Genomic DNA, 17,407 nt, shown 5'->3' on the forward strand with positions numbered 1-17,407 from the left:
GAGGAGGGCTGAAGGTGTTGGGCCTGAAGTGCATTCCTTCTGCATAGGCTTCCCTGATGGCGGTCATTGTGAGTTCCTTGTCCATTGTTCCTAGTGAGAAGTCTTGCCGGATGTCAGCAGGGAAGTCAGGGAGATCGGCTGCAGCGTTGGGCTCCATATCCTGGTTGGTCTCATCCCTAGGCCGGATGTGGATCCCTGGGTCCCCTGCGAGCTGGGATTGCGAAAACTCCAAATTCGCCAGTAGGGCAACCTCCTCTGTTGTGGGCTCAGCAGCAGCTTGGGCATGTGTGTGGATTGCGCATGGGTCAGTGTCATGCTGTTGGTCTAATATGTCCCACGCCAGCTGTTGAGAATTTGAAACAGTCTCTTGTCGGCACTCCGCAAGCAGAGCAGACGTGAGTGACTCTGGGGTCTCAGCTGTGGTAGCCGGCCTCATTGTCGTGTCACGCTGTGTAGGTCTGACATCGTCAGCATGCTTGCAAGTTGACACTTCTGAGCTGGTGCTTGGCTCCGCGGATTCCAGTAGGTTCCATGCTAGCTGTTGAGAGCTTGAAACATTCGACATAGCAGCGGCGAGTGCGGCGGAGGCTATGTCATCCGCTGTGGTTGCACCGGACACAGGCGTTCTCTGAGCGGTGTGTGTGTTGGCTGTCGATCTTCGGTTGGGCGACGCAAATCCGAGTTGCTCAGGTTGAGCTGCCCCTGGCTTGGGTACGGTACTAACGGCTGGCTCTTCTCGTACGGTTACGGTGTTCTTACAGTTCGACTTCCGTCCTGGCGCGCAGCTCGTGCACTTACGATTCTCTTTAGCACATTTGCATTTGTAGCAGGTGCCATTGCCGTTGCACCGGCAACATTGGCCCTTGGTTTCCAGATGACGACCCCCTGGTGGTCCTTCCATGCTGTCCGCCATACCGTCAAAGCATTGTGCGATAGAGTCGTCCGCAGAGGTACAAAAAACTTTACGACGCAGAGCTCCAAAAACTACGACCAGAATCAGTGCCCCAAAGCTGACAGGATCGCTTTTCTAAATTTGAGAACTAACTACGAGTTACTTGTGGTTTCGTAACAACAACTGTTACACGTGATGACACCTTTCTCTAATGCACGACCGATCGCGGGTCGTCATTCGTTAAAGGGGAAGTTAAGGCAAAAATTAAAATTTCACCAGTTGTAGTCTTCGGGGTGCTGAGTCGAATGGTCGTGGTCCGAGGAAGCTGAGACGCTCCCTTCCTACTTGAATCCCAATCGAACTCGCGCACTTCCACCGAAACTGGGTGACTGCGCCCTACTAGATGGGGATTTGTATGCAAAATGTCACTAAAAGCGCCATTTCGTTCTTATAAAAGCATGGATGACCGCGATTGGCCCATATGTTGTAGTCATTTGGACGCTGAGTCGATTGGTTTTGGTCCGAAAAGGCTGCGATGCAGCGTTCCTCCTTTATTCCCAATCGAACATGGTTGAACAAGCGGTCACGTGCTCCTGCGTACGCCAGTCAGCTGGTCACCGTGCCTGCAGGGTTACTTACTAGCCTGTTTGACCTTTTTTGGGTGCAATCCTGTCACTCGAGTTGAACCTTGGTGTGAAAGTTGTCGCCTGCTGGCGTGGTGACCAGGTGATTTGGGCACCCAGGAGCACGTGACCGCTTCTTCAACCATGTTCGATTGGGAATAAAGGAGGAACGCTGCATCGCAGCCTTTTCGGACCAAAACCAGTCGACTCAGCGTCCAAAAGACTACAACATATGGGCCAATCGCGGTCATCCGTGCTTTTATAAGAACGAAATGGCGCTTTTAGTGACATTTTGCATACAAATCCCCATCTAGTAGGGCGCAGTCACCCAGTTTCGGTGGAAGTGCGCGAGTTCGATTGGGATTCAAGTAGGAAGGCTAGCTTCTATCTCCTTACGTTTGAGATTCAAATTGTTCGTACTTATTTACAGATCATTACATAAGGTGTGCAGCCCGCTCTTAACAGACTGTTTTGTGACTAGAGTCAATGCCACACACACAGCGTCAATCACCCGCTCGCAGGTTACTCTGTCTCTTGCTCTTCCCCCGGCTAATAACCGCTATGGCTTGTACGCATTAAGCTTCTTAGGTGCAGATCGCTGGAATTCGCTCCCTGCTTCTGTTCGTATTTGCTCCACGCTATCAGACTTCCGCTCATCTATACAAAAACATATAGGGTACCCCGTAAGAAGGCCTTAGGCCTGTGGGAATGCCCTATTAAAAATTTAATAAATAATAATAATAAGGGAGCGTCTCAGCTTCCTCGGACCACGACCATTCGACTCAGCACCCCGAAGACTACAACTGGTGAAATTTTAATTTTTGCCTTAACTTCCCCTTTAAGGTTGACTCAATAGTACATCCCCCCCCCCGCCGTTCAGTGCATTTCCCGCAAGTGTGGCGGCATTGCCACTCGATTTTTGCCATTCAGGACACAATGCAAAGAACGCAGAGACAGAGGGGGGGGGAGAGAGAGAGAGAGAGAGAGAGAGAGAGAGAGAGAGAGAGAGAGAGAGAGAGAGAGAGAGAGAGAGAGAGAGAGAGAGAGAGAGAGAGAGAGAGAGAGAGAGAGAGAGAGAAGAGAGAGAGAGAGAGAGAGAGAGAGAGAGAGAGAGAGAGAGAGAGAGAGAGAGAGAGAGAGAGAGAGAGAGAGAGAGAGAGAGAGAGAGAGAGAGAGAGAGAGAGAGAGAGAGAGAGAGAGAGAGAGAGAGAGAGAGAGAGAGAGAGAGAGAGAGAGAGAGAGAGAGAGAGAGAGAGAGAGAGAGAGAGAGAGAGAGAGAGAGAGAGAGAGAGAGAGAGAGAGAGAGAGAGAGAGAGAGAGAGAGAGAGAGAGAGAAGAGAGAGAGAGAGAGAGAGAGAGAGAGAGAGAGAGAGAGAGAGAGAGAGAGAGAGAGAGAGAGAGAGAGAGAGAGAGAGAGAGAGAGAGAGAGAGAGAGAGAGAGAGAGAGAGAGAGAGAGAGAGAGAGAGAGAGAGAGAGAGAGAGAGAGAGAGAGAGAGAGAGAGAGAGAGAGAGAGAGAGAGAGAGAGAGAGAGAGAGAGAGAGAGAGAGAGAGAGAGAGAGAGAGAGAGAGAGAGAGAGAGAGAGAGAGAGAGAGAGAGAGAGAGAGAGAGAGAGAGAGAGAGAGAGAGAGAGAGAGAGAGAGAGAGAGAGAGAGAGAGAGAGAGAGAGAGAGAGAGAGAGAGAGAGAGAGAGAGAGAGAGAGAGAGAGAGAGAGAGAGAGAGAGAGAGAGAGAGAGAGAGAGAGAAGAGAGAGAGAGAGAGAGATAGAGAGAGAGAGAGAGAGCGAGAGAGCGAGCGAGAGAGAGAGAGAGAGAGAGAGAGCGTCAGCTCCTTGCACTGTTCAACGTTCTTGCCAGCTTTGTAAAGGGAGACATCGTCCGCGTACTGTCGAGCCTTGCAGTGCTGGGGTACAGAGGGGAGCTTTCTGACTGACAGATTGAAGAGAGAGGGCCCCAAGACGGAGCCTTGCGGAACCCCCCTGTTGCTGCTATATGCTAGGCCCTGTTGTGTCTTGGTGACTACACGTTGCTTCCTGTGGGTAAGGTAGCTACAGAACCACTGCAAGGCAGTACCACCGACACCGATCTCCAGAAGTTCACTCAGTAGAACTGCATGACTAACTGTGTCGAATGCCTTAGACATGTCTAGAAACTTAAGAAAGGCAGCTACGACATAATCACCTTTGTCCAAGGAGAGCATCCAGTCGTTGATCACGGGAGTCCTCGCAGGAGTGGCCTCTGCGGTAGGCAAATTGCTCAGCAGGTAGGGGTAACAGTGGTGGCGGTGCATTATAGATATAGTACATTAGTTGGTCGTGTACAATATGTTCCAGTAGCTTAGACATGTGGGACAGGAGTGATATTGCTCTATAGTTGGATGGGACTGACTTATCTCCACGCTTGTAGATAGGCCGCACATTTGCTAGTTTGTAAGTCGATGGAAAATCGCCAGATGTAAGAGACATCGTAAATAGTTTGGCCAAAGATGGGGCGATCTCATCATTGATGAGCTTGTAAGCCTGGGCGGGGATGTTATCAGGTCCTGTGGCTTTACGACTGTTCATTCTCTGGATATGGAGTTGGACTTGTGGAACAGTGACTGGTGTGAACTGTGTCAGTGAGTATTCCGATAAAGGGCCATTGGGAGTGCGTAGTGTACTGCCAGAAAGTGAGGTATCGTTGACAACGTCTGTAAATGTCTTTGTGATGTCGGCTACTTCGGCAGCAGGTTCCTGGTTGATTTTAATTCTACCCAGTAGATTGTTCATGACACTCCATTGCTCTCTTGGGTGGTTTCGATGATTGATTAGTTGTTGCTGGAAGTATGTAGACCGTTTCTTCCTACTACTACACTCGGTTCCTTGTTATAATAATTATTATATACTTTAATATTAGCTGGTAGACTACATGGCGATTACATGTCTATGTTACATTGTACGCAAGTCGCAGAGCTCCACGCATCTTCGTTGTAATTATAATAGTAGTACAGTACAATCATGTACATGTAATAGTTTCATGACTAGTAGTATTGTAGACAGATAGGCAATCATCACTCATCAGACAATCCTTTGCTAGCATCAGGGAGTCGTAAACTACCGGTATTTAACGACTCCCTGGCCTGGCCAGCCCAGCATGCTGTATTTTTCGGAGCCATATTGATCTGGATCAGGGAGTAGCTACTAATACTCCCTGATCTGGATCATCATCACATGCACAGGGAAGACGTGTGCACGTGTGTTGGTTTCGGTCAGGGCCTAGGCCAGTAGTACAATACCATTGTACAATAACATTGTACTACTGCCTGGTTTCGGCTTCGGATCCCGGACTGCCCGTGTCCAGTCGCCCCATTTGTACTAGTAATAGGCCACATTTGGGATCAGCAGATCAGTGTCGTCAATGATTATGTAACTACTTATTGCAAAAGAAGATCCACAAAGGGATTCGAACCCGTGCTGGGCAGTGCATATGACTGTAGCACAGATCATCTGGTAATAGTTGTAGTCATATCAGGGAGTAGTACAATACTGTATTGTACTACTCCCTGGTTGTAGTAACCGGTATCCGGGACATGGGCGCTGCGCGGGCGTAGAGATCATGCTGACCAGGGAGCTACATGTAGTACATATTGTCTACGCCCGCGTCCGGCGTCCGCGTCCATTTCCCGGGCCGGCCGGAGTTGGGTCCGGGTACCGGGTGCCGGACCGCTGGTGGTAGTTTGGACTTTGGTAGATCCGTTACAGTCTTCTGGTCACATGGCGAATCTACTGTTGTGTGCTCACTGCTCAGTGCAGTGTGCTGTGTGTTGCATGCCATGGGTGTTTATTTTCAAGCAAGCAGCAAGGTTTTTCTTTCATCATTCTGAACTCTCTTGCGTTGTACTACAAAGTACGCTGGAGCCGTTGTGGTCTGCATTTTAACTTCCTCTCATACTCAGGGCTGCCCTTTCTTCGGCGTTATCTTATGTTCGGAGAAAGGCTTGCATAGTGGTGTGGCTGGTCCACAAGTAGTGCTGGGTATGATCCATGGTCTAGCAGCAGTTCCTCGGACTCGATCATATCGCGGAAACTAACACCTGCCTGTCTTGAGAAACGACAATGAGCTCCTTTTTGCAGGTAAGTTCATAATCGAAACAGTTTCGGTAAAAATGACGTTGTGGTGTCAGCATGTTTTCGTCCCTATGCTACCCTTCTGCAAATGTATACAAGTCCAATCCTGATAACTCTGTGTTACAAAATCCTTTGACAAAAAAATGTGATCACACTTTCTGATGCCTTTGAATTCTGGTTCCTGCCAATTTTTGGGGATTGTGCACACTGTCTGTGCCTTCCGCTGGGTCTGTGGTTGTGGATTGTGGTTGTATCAACACTCAACCTGTACATGTAGTGTAATATAAGTCCTAATTTGTTATTACTTTGATGCTCAGATTCTACCTTTGAAGCATGATACACAAATACATTTACACCGTGATTTACACTGTGTACCAAAGCATGCAAGCGCAAATGTATACACATGGCATACAGTACATGTACGCATTCCTATTACTGTGCTACCCTGTCCTGCTGTCCTGAAAGGTTAATCTTTCCCAAGACAGTGCCATCTATGCTAGGGCCTAAAACAAGAACATTGGGATTGTTCTATGTTGCTCTCTGAGTAAAATAGCCAATAGCATGGCATGTTTTGGATGGCATATACGTGTAGCACACACACACACATACACACACACACACACACACACACACACACACACACACACACACACACACACACACACACACACACACACACACACACACACACACACACACACACACACACACACACACACACACACACACACACACACACACACACACACACACACACATACACATGAAACCCAAAGTGTAGAACTCAGATGGGTTGCTGTCACGTGCTGTCATGGCAAAATTCCCGGATTACATCACTTTCGTTATGTACGTACAAGCAGGATTCAGTAGGTCTCTCGTTGCACAAGTGCAGCTCAGCTATACACACTACACCACTTCCCGCCGCCTAATTGTAAGATGTATTCGCAGATTCCGCTAGGACCCATAAGTATACCGGTAATCCAGGCATTCCCTGGGGAAGTACTTTGTGGGGGAAATCAGCAAAACTTATTTTCATCCCGTTTTCGTCCCTTCAATTGAATAGCAAACGGGCATTTACGATAATTGATGGTTTGGATAGTTCACGTTCGGATACTAGTAATTGGCATTCTACTGTAGTCCTACCAATGCTGGGCTGCCACTAGGGCCACGTCACTCTGTAAAGGAGCCATAGTCAGACAGGGAGAGTTTCAGGGACACATCCATGCCAAGACATGTCCTGAGCACGTCGGAAGTGCAGAGCTCGCGGTGCTGTTGCTACTGGAGCTGCTCAACAGCCAAATTACATTGTCCACGGTGACAATTTATGCAGCGATGACATGTCTGGCATTTGAGGGCTGATGTCCAGTGTGTTTATCTTTGCTGTTGATATTTGCGAAGGCTGGGTAGGTGGCTGATGCTGCTGCGGTAGTAAATAATGCTGTACCTTCAAGCCGCCTCTGCTTCGAGACTAAACTGATGACATGTACAGCGTTGAGCTGCGTTGCAAGGGGATTGGAAGCAGCCGCTCTCCGAGATAGTTGCGGTGAGCAAGATGGCAGGATTTGGAGTGGGATCATGCACAGGTTTTACAGACTATCGCCGTTGTTGGTGGTGCCAGTAAGTGTGGAGCAGCTTATTTTACGACCTCCGTACACCACGGCAGTCTGTCTTCAGCCGTCTCCAACAAGGAGGAGTTGGAGACACCCTGACTTGGAGGTTAAGAGTAGCTGCATCCTTTGAGGACCACATGTCGGGCGAGTAATGGGCAGCTGACCAAACAGCTTGGGAAGCTGGCGGTTGGGCATTCTGGCCAGGTGACCTAGCCACTCAAGGCTGCGCTGGAGGACACGCATTAACATGAGCATGGTGTCACCCCACCGATCACCTAACTCGCTGTTGGTGATGTGCTCGTGCCATTACTGGGGCTTGGGGATTGACATATTGATGCGCAAGACTTGGTGATGAACGTGGTCAATCTGTTCAAGGTCGGCTTTCAACTGGGTCCAGTACTCAGCACCATACAACTGCTCCGTTATCAGCAATGTCTGAACGTTCCAAGAGCCAACATAGCGTATTGACCTACAGTCCATTCATAAAAAGATGAGCGCTGGTCGTGGCGAGCTCCCGTATTTGGCGATTTTTCGTGGTTTTATCGCACACAGTGCAGTGCCGCAGTTTGAGGTTAAAAAAGGGTCCAAAAAAGGTACCTCAGCTGGGGTTCGAACCGGACAATGCAGTGATGCAAGTGGAGTGAAACGGATTAGATTTTCATGGCCTTTCCCAATTCAGTGCTTACAAGACAAAACCTGGCCAAAATCCTATTCTTGTTATGGCTTGCTTTTCAAGAAATGGACTTCAGAAAGATAATTGGAAGAGCATTCCATGGGGGCTGCAGAAAAAAATTGTGAAAAAACTCAAAATTTGACCCCTTTATGGCCAAAAGCTAGGATACTGTAAATATACAAAATTTCGGTGCTGCAAAATTTCGGCACTTCACGATTTTTGACATTTCGGCAGCGATTTATTTTCGGCGTGGGGTAGAGGGCATGGTATAGTGCGACAGATGCTGTGAAAAATTTCATCGGCGTTTTAATTTAGGCGTTTTGGGTCGGTGCCGAATATAGTATCATCTTTTTCTGAATGGACTATAGATCTCCCACTTATCTCTCCTGCGAGGTTCTGGTTGTCTCTGGGCTTTACATAATTATAATATACACTCAACGGGTAGCCAACCCACTGCGAGTGGTGGACACTGGCCAACGCAGCAGCGACAATGTCAACTCAGTTGTCCTGTAAGCTAAACTGTGATTCCGGGGCCCAAACAATTACTACTGACCGAACAATGTAAACAGAGGCACCAGGGTAAACCCTGGCTATGCCAGAGTCGCCCTGGGCAGGCAGAAATCCATGGGTAAGAGTCCAGGACGGAGCTCAAAAAGTGTAAATTGCTCTCATTGAGCACGACAAACACGCACGCGCACGCGCACACACACGTACACACACACACATGTATGCACACACACACACACACACACACACACAAACAGAAACACACACACACACACACACACACACACACACACACACACACACACACACACACACACACACACTTGACGAATAAATCCATCATGGTTGAGGCCAGCTGTGTATATAGCTCCATACTCTTGTGCACTAGGTTATGCTACTGGCACCGTGAATCGAATTCTCGTCAGTTTTTGTCTTGTGGGCTGCACAACCGTTCTGTTCAGAACCTACAAATGGGGACCCCTTTCTCTAATGCCTGATGTCATGAGGTCAATGTGGTGTGTGCGTGTGTTGGTATGTGAATATATGCTTGCTTGTCAATTGTGTGCATTGCTTTAGGTAACCCGACGGCTGCTGGTTAGCCTTGTATTCAGTTTCCTATATGGCTTTGCTCCCCGGCTGCTGGCAGCAAGTAAGATGTGCTTAAAAAAATGAAAATGTGTTGCATGTGGCCACTTGGTGTGTAGTGTTGCCCTGAACCCCCTGTGCATGTGGCCACTTGGTGTGTAGTGTTGCCCTGAACCCCCTGTGCATGTGGCCACTTGGTGTGTAGTGTTGCCCTGAACCCCCTGTGCTATGTATGTAGAAATTCCCTTGGTCCATGTCCTTCTCCTCATCCCTGATGATGCCCTCATGGGGAAGATGTCTATTTGAACCAGCGTAGCCAGGGAATTGAGAAAGCGGCACGCTGAATATATCTGCATGGCAATGTAGCCTGTTATTTTCATGCACCTGTGCTGACTTAATGTAGTTTGTTAGTCCTGATGAAGGCAATTTGCCGAAACGTAGTTAATAATCATTGTGAAATGAGTTGAACTATTGCAGTGTTAGTGGAAGAGAGCGTGTGGGCTCTACTCTTTGAAAACTGTTTATGAAACTGCAGGAAGCCTCCCCACTTTTACTTTGTTAGTCTAGTTTATTTGTGGTGCGTGTGTGGTGAGTTGGTTGTCGGCGGAAGTGCTCGTACACACAACTATGAAGCCACTGGCACGTTTGGAGAGGCATTACCCACCATTCTTCTTCAAATTATCTGTACATAGGAACACTGGTGTTGATATTGTTCTCCTTGATCAAAATATTCCACGCGATTTTAATTTGAGGAGTAAGGGAACGAAAGGCCTTCGAGAACCTTGCAGTAGCTTCTTTCTTGCATGTACGCATCATGCATGTAGCTTGCACACTATTTCTTCCAGGCACTGAGCTTGGATAGTGCAATCGCATACCGGATGATGGCAAGAGCCCATCCGCCATATGCTGGATCAGCTCTATTATTTCTTGTGAAGATCTGCATTGTTCCACACATGGAGTACCGCAAAGTGCCTATTGCCATTATTTTCTCAATTGTTGCACTGGACTAGTGACTACATTGGCCTACTATTCCGGGCACGTGATGTTCAAGTACATGAGATCATGCAATGTATGCCATACGGTCTAGATCACGTGCATAATGGTTGCTGGTGATGTCATCCGTACACATCTTCCTGACAAAATGAGTGCTTTCAAGAGACTTTTCCCATAGTTGTGGTGCTTTGCAGATATAAGGGAGGTTTAGTCCCACGTAATCCGTGGGTACTTTACGTGTGTGTACCACGTGATACTCAGTGACCCACGTACAGACGTTTTCTGATTCACGACATACCGTGTATGGAGGCTCACCCACGTTCCGCCAGAACGTGGGTGAAAATCAGAATGGAGCGCATTGTGCGAGCTGTGAGGGTGCTCAGCTGAAGAAGTTTCCGAAGCACGAAATCAAAATATTCGATGAGCTTCTTTGGGCCCGGGTAGATTCGTTTTTGACCAGGTTTGGGCCTTTCGCTTCATGCTTTTGTTTGCTCCGTGTGACTAAACACAACATTGCAACGTGGGTGCCCTTCATCCACTTTACGTGGATCACCCACGTACGCGTTTCCGTTACGTGGGAACTAAACCTCCCTATAATTGCAAGAGACGCCCAGTGCAAGAGACCCCCAGTGCAACACCCATTTTGTCCTACATGTTGTTTGCATTCACTTTGTGCACACCTCAGCATTGTGCACACCTCAGCATTGTGCACACCTCATCATTGTGCACTCGGTCTACATGTCTTGGGGAAATCTGCATTTCTAGCATTCGTTTCTCGAACCGCGCATTATACCGTGGTGCGATCAGTTTCGAAAGGGGCGGCCACTAGTTGAAGGAGAGTGCAGCAGATTCTCATGCCTTTGCTCCCCTGAGTAGTGTGGTAAGGTATAGCAACGTGTTGTGTGCATTGTGTTTTCCTACTGCAGGTCCGACTTTGCCTGTTTCAAATCTAGTGCTTTCGTCGTCGTTAGCCAATACAATTACGGTGACGTGGGACGATTCCGATCCAACAATAGATTACTACAAAATCAGGTACACCCGCTTGCTTCTCTCTGGTGTGCCGTATAATGTCACAAATGTAACTCTTCCGGACTTTGCAAGCAATGGCATGGGAAGACACAGTCACACAATATCTGGGTTGTCTGCTGGCAGCATGTTTCGCATAACTGTTTGGCCATGCGAATCCGATGAAGAGACAACTGAGTCAACCACACCAACATCTCCAGCAAGTTCGTCAGCTACACCAGCAGATGCAATGACCTGGTCAGGTGCATCAACAAATGAATCAGATACACCAGCAACAACAATAGTTACATCGACGGGGGCACCTACAACAGCAGCATCTGCTACAACAATAGCATCCGCTACAACAATAGCATCCGCTACAACAATAGCATCTGCTACAACAGCAGCTGGGGCAAGTATGACAACTATGCCTCCGAGCCAGTGTGGGCCTGAGGCACAGAAAACAATAAGCACTAGTGATGCAGGTTAGTAGAAATTCAGGTTTCTGCGGAGAAGTGCTATCTCAAGTCAATAATTAAAACGCCGACAACGACAACAACATCGTGAGAAAGTGAGAATAAATATTTCAAAACAACAACAACAACAACAACAACAACAACAACAACAACAACAACAACAACAACAACAACAACAACAACAACACCCACAGCATCTCACCTTCTCATAAACTTATCTCTTATTGGCGATGGTGCCATCGTGAGAATAAAGAATTCAATTCAATCTGCTCGTGCACGAGCCACGCTCACCCGTACATCTAGTTTGATCACTGCTAGCCATGAAGCTTCCGCATCATACTAATCTCACTATAATTATTATCTCTTATTGGCCACAGGCCATCGTGAGAATAAAGATTTAAAACAACAACAACAACAACAGCAACAACAGAACGTTCATTATTTAAAATATCAATTCGGATGGAGAGCCAAGGATTATTTATAAAAAGTAAAAAGGGCCAAGGAACTACAAGTTACACTATAATGTCCACTAACACCACCAGTTACTAAACAATCAGCTCATGCGATAACATTGCACGACACTGACCGACGGTACTGACGTTCTACAACTAACTGGCTAACAGCTCTAGCACATCTCGGATGCGCACTCCAACAGCCTTCCAACTTGGAAGGTTCTAAGTTATAGAAATAACATACCGTATGTCCGCACCTTTAAAGCCATGGCGGTATATTCGATTATAAAGCCAGTCTCAGTTATAAAGCCATGGGCTTCATAAATGAACTGGCATTTGAAGTATATTTTTCAAATTTTTTAAAAGGAATAAGTACTATGCTAACACACTTACAGCCCAGCAGGAAGGGTGAGCAAGTAGATTTAGATTGAAATTTCTGTGTAGACTTTCTTTGACTTTTAGGCCACACCGTTTTTTATCTATGTTTCGCGTCCCCCGCGCGTGTGTATTTCACAGCCGGAGTTCCAAAAAAAAACACAAAAAAAACAAAACAGAACATGATTGTTGCATCGTAACTAATAATCATTTGTTCTATTTGTCGCATGATTGTACCCAGCTCACATACATGTACATGTAGCTGTGTGTGTAAGCTGGGCCGTAAGTCACGCAATCATCATGCCGCCTGTGTTTGGACCACAAGCATGCTGATAACGCTGACAGAGTTTGGCCAGTTGTTACCAATCAGTAGAGATTGAATTGTGCAATAAACTTACTTTGCGACATTCACTGTACAGTGAAATTACACTCATGTATTCATGTATGCATGTGTGAATGAATATACATGAACAATGCCGGGTCTTTTTTTAGCTCCACTGTACACAAATGCACACTTGTTCATACTTGCTCTGTGACGCCCCGACGGCCTTAGGGCTATGGGCTTGTGATGTGATGTGTGTGTGTGTGTGTGATATGATGTACACAAATGCAATGCACGTACACTGTTTTTTTGGATGGCTTTTTTTCGCCCTCCCTCATTGATTTCATCGAATAAGGTGACACGAAACATAGAAAAAAACGGTGTGATCTTATGGCATGGCGTAGTAGGTGAGTCATTTTGCATCTAAAATATCTAGGAAAGCAGCGGTGTTTCGAATATAAGGCCATGGCTTTGAAGGCACTGGCATACGGTAAGGAGGGGAAGGTGAGCGCAACCAAGATAAGCACGAGCTGAAAGTCTCAGCTGTGAAGGAAATTGGCGGGTGTTCATGCATGTCGATGACGATACTGGCAAGACCATTGGACAATACGGTCAAACCACGATTCAAGGACGCAAAGCAACATTCCACACAACTTGCGTGGCTCAAAAGATGCAAAGATCAAGAAAAGGCTGTTGGAGTGCGCATCCAAGATGTGCTAGAGCTGTTAGCCAGTTAGTTGTAGAACGTTAGTACCGTCGGTCAGTGTCGTGCAATGTTATCGCATGAGCTGATTGTTTAGTAACTGGTGGTGTTAGTGGACAGTGTAGTGTTACTTGTAGTTCCTTGGCCCTTTTTACTTTTTTATAAATAATCCTTGGCTCTCCATCCGAATTGATATTTTAAATAATGTTGTTGTTGTTGGTCCTTTTTCCTTTTTTATTTAAAATATCGAGCAGAAAATGCAGTGACGTGATAATCGTGAGACCAAGTGGATATGCCTGTGGTGCATGATCCTGTCTTCTGTCCGCGAACGCAAAAGCAAGAGCTGTTGAAGCTCGCTTAAATCAAACCCTGGGTTGGCCCAGACTCCCCGACAGCTGACTATCTGCCATTGATGCCCATCTGCTCTAATCTCAATGCAGCAGACAAAGTACCTATGCCAACAAATTTGCAACCACTGCCACAAGGAGAGCAGAGCTATCACCTGTCCAGCACCACAGCAAACAGAACCAGTATTACCATAGGTTTTGTGAACATGCCTAGTAGAACACAGAATTGTGCAAACTATTTTTTCGGTGCGCAAAAGCAAGGTTTAGCAGCCCCCGATTCTCAACAGAGCAACAATGTGTTGGATTAAGCTGGGAGTGCCGATACGAGCAACTGGTTATAGTATATTCCATAAATCGGCACTCCCGGAACGGGCCGTAAGAACAGTCACTCGTGCAGTCTGTAAGCAGCGCAAGCTAGGTCAAGGATCAATATCAGAATTTGATATCAGGGCCTGAGGCCATTGTTGCAGCCACCCATGTCTTATCTTCAGTCGGCGTACGGATGTACCTCAGGCAGGCACCGCTGTTCCATCTGCCCGCCTCTCTGATTATGGAGTCTGGCAACCCGGCCAGCGCTTCTGTGGTGGCGGCACTTATCCGGAATGAGTGGCCGGCGTATAACGCAGAGTCAAAGCCACAACTGGTGAGCAGCATCCTCACAGTTGCCGTAAATGCCGATCGGGACAGAGGCCGACCATTACCCAGCACAAACAGAGGCCGGTCCGGGCTGGCAGAGGCACGTGTTCCCCGCCAACTAGCCAGACATCGCCCAGAGGGTCAGCATGGCCAGCTTCAAGTTGTAGGTTGCGGACAGCATACAGATACACACGAATGGTACTGGGCTGGACTGACCTGGCTAGATGGGCCACGAGCATGCTCAACATAACATCAGAGGCAGGAAATAACAAGAATTGATTGATATTGCAAACTTGTGTGTAGCGGCTTTCGCCCGCCTGGTATGTCCCCGCCGAGTTTTTGGGCCAATAGCATGTGATGCATAGTAAACTACATCAGCTGGTACGGCAGGCGGGCCGTGTCTGCTTCCAGGCAAGCTGATGGTGCTGCTTTGCGGAAGTCCTGCATGCAGAAACGAAAAATGCACTACTTGTGTTCCTTACGCCCAACCTTGCCCCTCCTCGCCCCCGTTTTTCTCCAGAAAACTGATGAAAGGATACCGGGGTATAGTCTGGCCGGGTCCAATTTATCCTCCCACACAGGACGGGTTGTGGTGTGATGACGGTGGCTACTGGCAGCACTCCCTCTCGCTGCCGAGGGTTCAGAATCCTAGTGGTACTGGAGAGGGCCCGACATAAGTCATTGTATTTTAGTAATTTGAAAGTTTAAGGTATCCAGTCTCCCACAAGTACTGTAACAACATGCGGACAAATTCAGCTGCAACACAAGTAAAATGTTCTAGGAGTCATAATGTTGGAACCCCTCTGCTACTACAGACAGTGATCACTATGCATGAAAAACAGATTCTAGGGTTTTTGAGTCTCCGATATGAATCTTTGATGTGCAATTGTGTGCAAATATTCCCTTGTGCTGTTTCCAACAACCACTCAGATCCAACCTCTCCTGTCCAAAACCTAACTGTCACGGCTGTATCTGGAAACACCACTAATGTATCATGGGTCAGACCTGAAATTGGAACACTGCACGGAGCTTTGACTCACTACATGGTTGTATACAATCGCACTATTCTCTCTGGGGAGACAGGGCCAAGTCATTTCACTACAAACAGTGTGCAAGTTACAGCTGGTGATCCAGCACAAACAGATTTCTCCTATCAAATCCTGGGGCTAACAGCTGGCAGCAGGTATGAAATATCCATTGAACCATGTAGGATGGCTGTGTGTGGACCAGCTGCAACGACAAGTACCAACACCAGTAATGCAGGTAAGTCTGGTTGTGTGCAGTCTGCTTTGGGAACAATTCGTAATATTCACCCCATCTTCATTTTAGCTGATGAGTTGTGCTGCAAGTGCCGTTACATTCACAAGTACGAGTTACAAGATAAAGATGTATTGAGTGTGTGCATAACATCGTCCTACAATGTACTGCTGGGACACCTCGTCTCCTTTTCGGGGAACTGTTACTTTTCCTTGTTCACGTCAGTCCGTTTTGTTGTCCTTCTCTTTACAATCCTTTGAGAAATTATTGAGCTACTAAGATTTTAAATCCATACATCTGTACTGTAGCGTTGGCACGCTGGTGACTTCACAGCGTATAGCGTATAGTGTTTAGCATAGCATATTCCCGTACGTTACTGTATTCCCGTACGTTAGCATATCCCCGTACTATATCCCCATACGTTAGCGTATCCCCGTACATTAGCGTACGGAGTCTGCCTTTGTATAAAAGCTGGTGCTCACGATTCTTTTATTGCCAGTCAGTTAATTAAGTAGCCAGTTAATTTCATTGTCAGTTATAGTTACATTTCAATTGCTAGTTACAGTGTGTTCACTGAGACCCGTGTGCATTTGCCTCCGAGAGAGACTGCGGCCCGCTACACATCCTGTACACACACCTACTAAGATTTTGTAGAGAATTAATTGGAGCACATCCCAAATTCTTTGCAGTAGTGTATTTTGAATGGGCTTGGATTGGTTCCATCATGTTGTTGGAAGTCAGAGTTCATTTACTTCATTAAGTAGTTATAATTTCTGCCAGGTTTGCAGAATGTGGCCACGTTCAGTAGGACAAAATCATGGAGTTGACTGATGAGCTGGGGAAAAGACATGCCACTGATTTCTGCGGATCGTGTTTGGCACGGTTCAAGACCTGTACAATATTTGTTACCGCAGAGTACTTCTCAGGGCATTTTATTTCACGACATGATAGACCACCAGGAAACTATAGTACATTTGCTCAGTGGAAATCATGCTGTGGGCGTTCTGAACACTTGGACAAAACAAAGCAGAAAATTATGAGATCGTGGATGGGATATGAGTGGTAGCATTCTAACGCAAGTTCACAGCCAGCCCAGTGAGCTGGCCCGACCTGTTCGCATGCGCAAGTCTCGCAGGCACACGCCCTTCAAGGCCTCGCGCAATTTCTCTTGCAATGCTGATTAACTCAATCTGCTCCTGCAGCGCTCACCGTCTCCCATACTTGTAAAATTCAAAGTGATGTAAATCACTTTCCAACTGCATAACCCCCAGCCCCACCCTCAGCATCTCACCTTCTCATAAACTTATCTCTTATTGGCGATGGTGCCATCATGAGAATAAAGAATTCAAAAAAACAAAAACAAAAGTTCATTGCTGTTTTGACTTTCGAGCTTGCACGTGCCGAAACATTTGTTCCCACACAATTTTCTTGCGACTTCCTTTCCACGTCCCGGCTTTTAGTTTCTCTTCTGTGGAGACCTATGAACACCCGCAGAAAAATTTAGCATTTGGCGGCTCCATGTGGAGTCATTTGGCGGCTCCATGCGGAGTCAATTCACTGCTCCGTGTTGAGTAATTTGGCGACTCAGCTGAGTTATTTCCACTGACAGGGGCACCATATTTTACGGAGTATATGCCGCACTTTGAACACTCAAAATTTACCAAAAAAAGGTAGAGTGCCGCTTATACTCCAATGATCAAATTAACGGTGATGCACAGAATAGATGTCTGTATTTCGGGGCATAAAGGGGGGGGGGGGGTGCGCCTTTTACACCAGTGCGGCTTATTCTCAGAAAAATATGGTACTTGTGTTCCTTACGCCCGACTTTGCCCCCCCCCCCCCCCG

General features: G+C 47.1%; 1 protein-coding gene across 1 annotated transcript in view; it reads left to right on the top strand.

The window, feature by feature from the left end:
* Nucleotides 1-5,242: 5,242 nt before the first annotated feature.
* The window catches only part of LOC135805621 (mucin-3B-like), a 99,435-nt gene continuing 87,270 nt past the window's right edge, over nt 5,243-17,407 (top strand). Inside the window, exons 1-4 of the mRNA XM_065319687.1 lie at nt 5,243-5,627; nt 8,988-9,060; nt 10,916-11,479; nt 15,236-15,568. Coding sequence (XP_065175759.1) covers nt 5,610-5,627; nt 8,988-9,060; nt 10,916-11,479; nt 15,236-15,568 — 988 coding nt within the window. The 5' untranslated portion in view covers nt 5,243-5,609. The remainder of the gene's footprint in view (nt 5,628-8,987; nt 9,061-10,915; nt 11,480-15,235; nt 15,569-17,407) is intronic.

The sequence above is a fragment of the Sycon ciliatum genome, chromosome 1, assembly GCF_964019385.1.
Source record: "Sycon ciliatum chromosome 1, ocSycCili1.1, whole genome shotgun sequence".
Classification (NCBI taxonomy): Eukaryota; Metazoa; Porifera; class Calcarea; order Leucosolenida; family Sycettidae; genus Sycon; species Sycon ciliatum.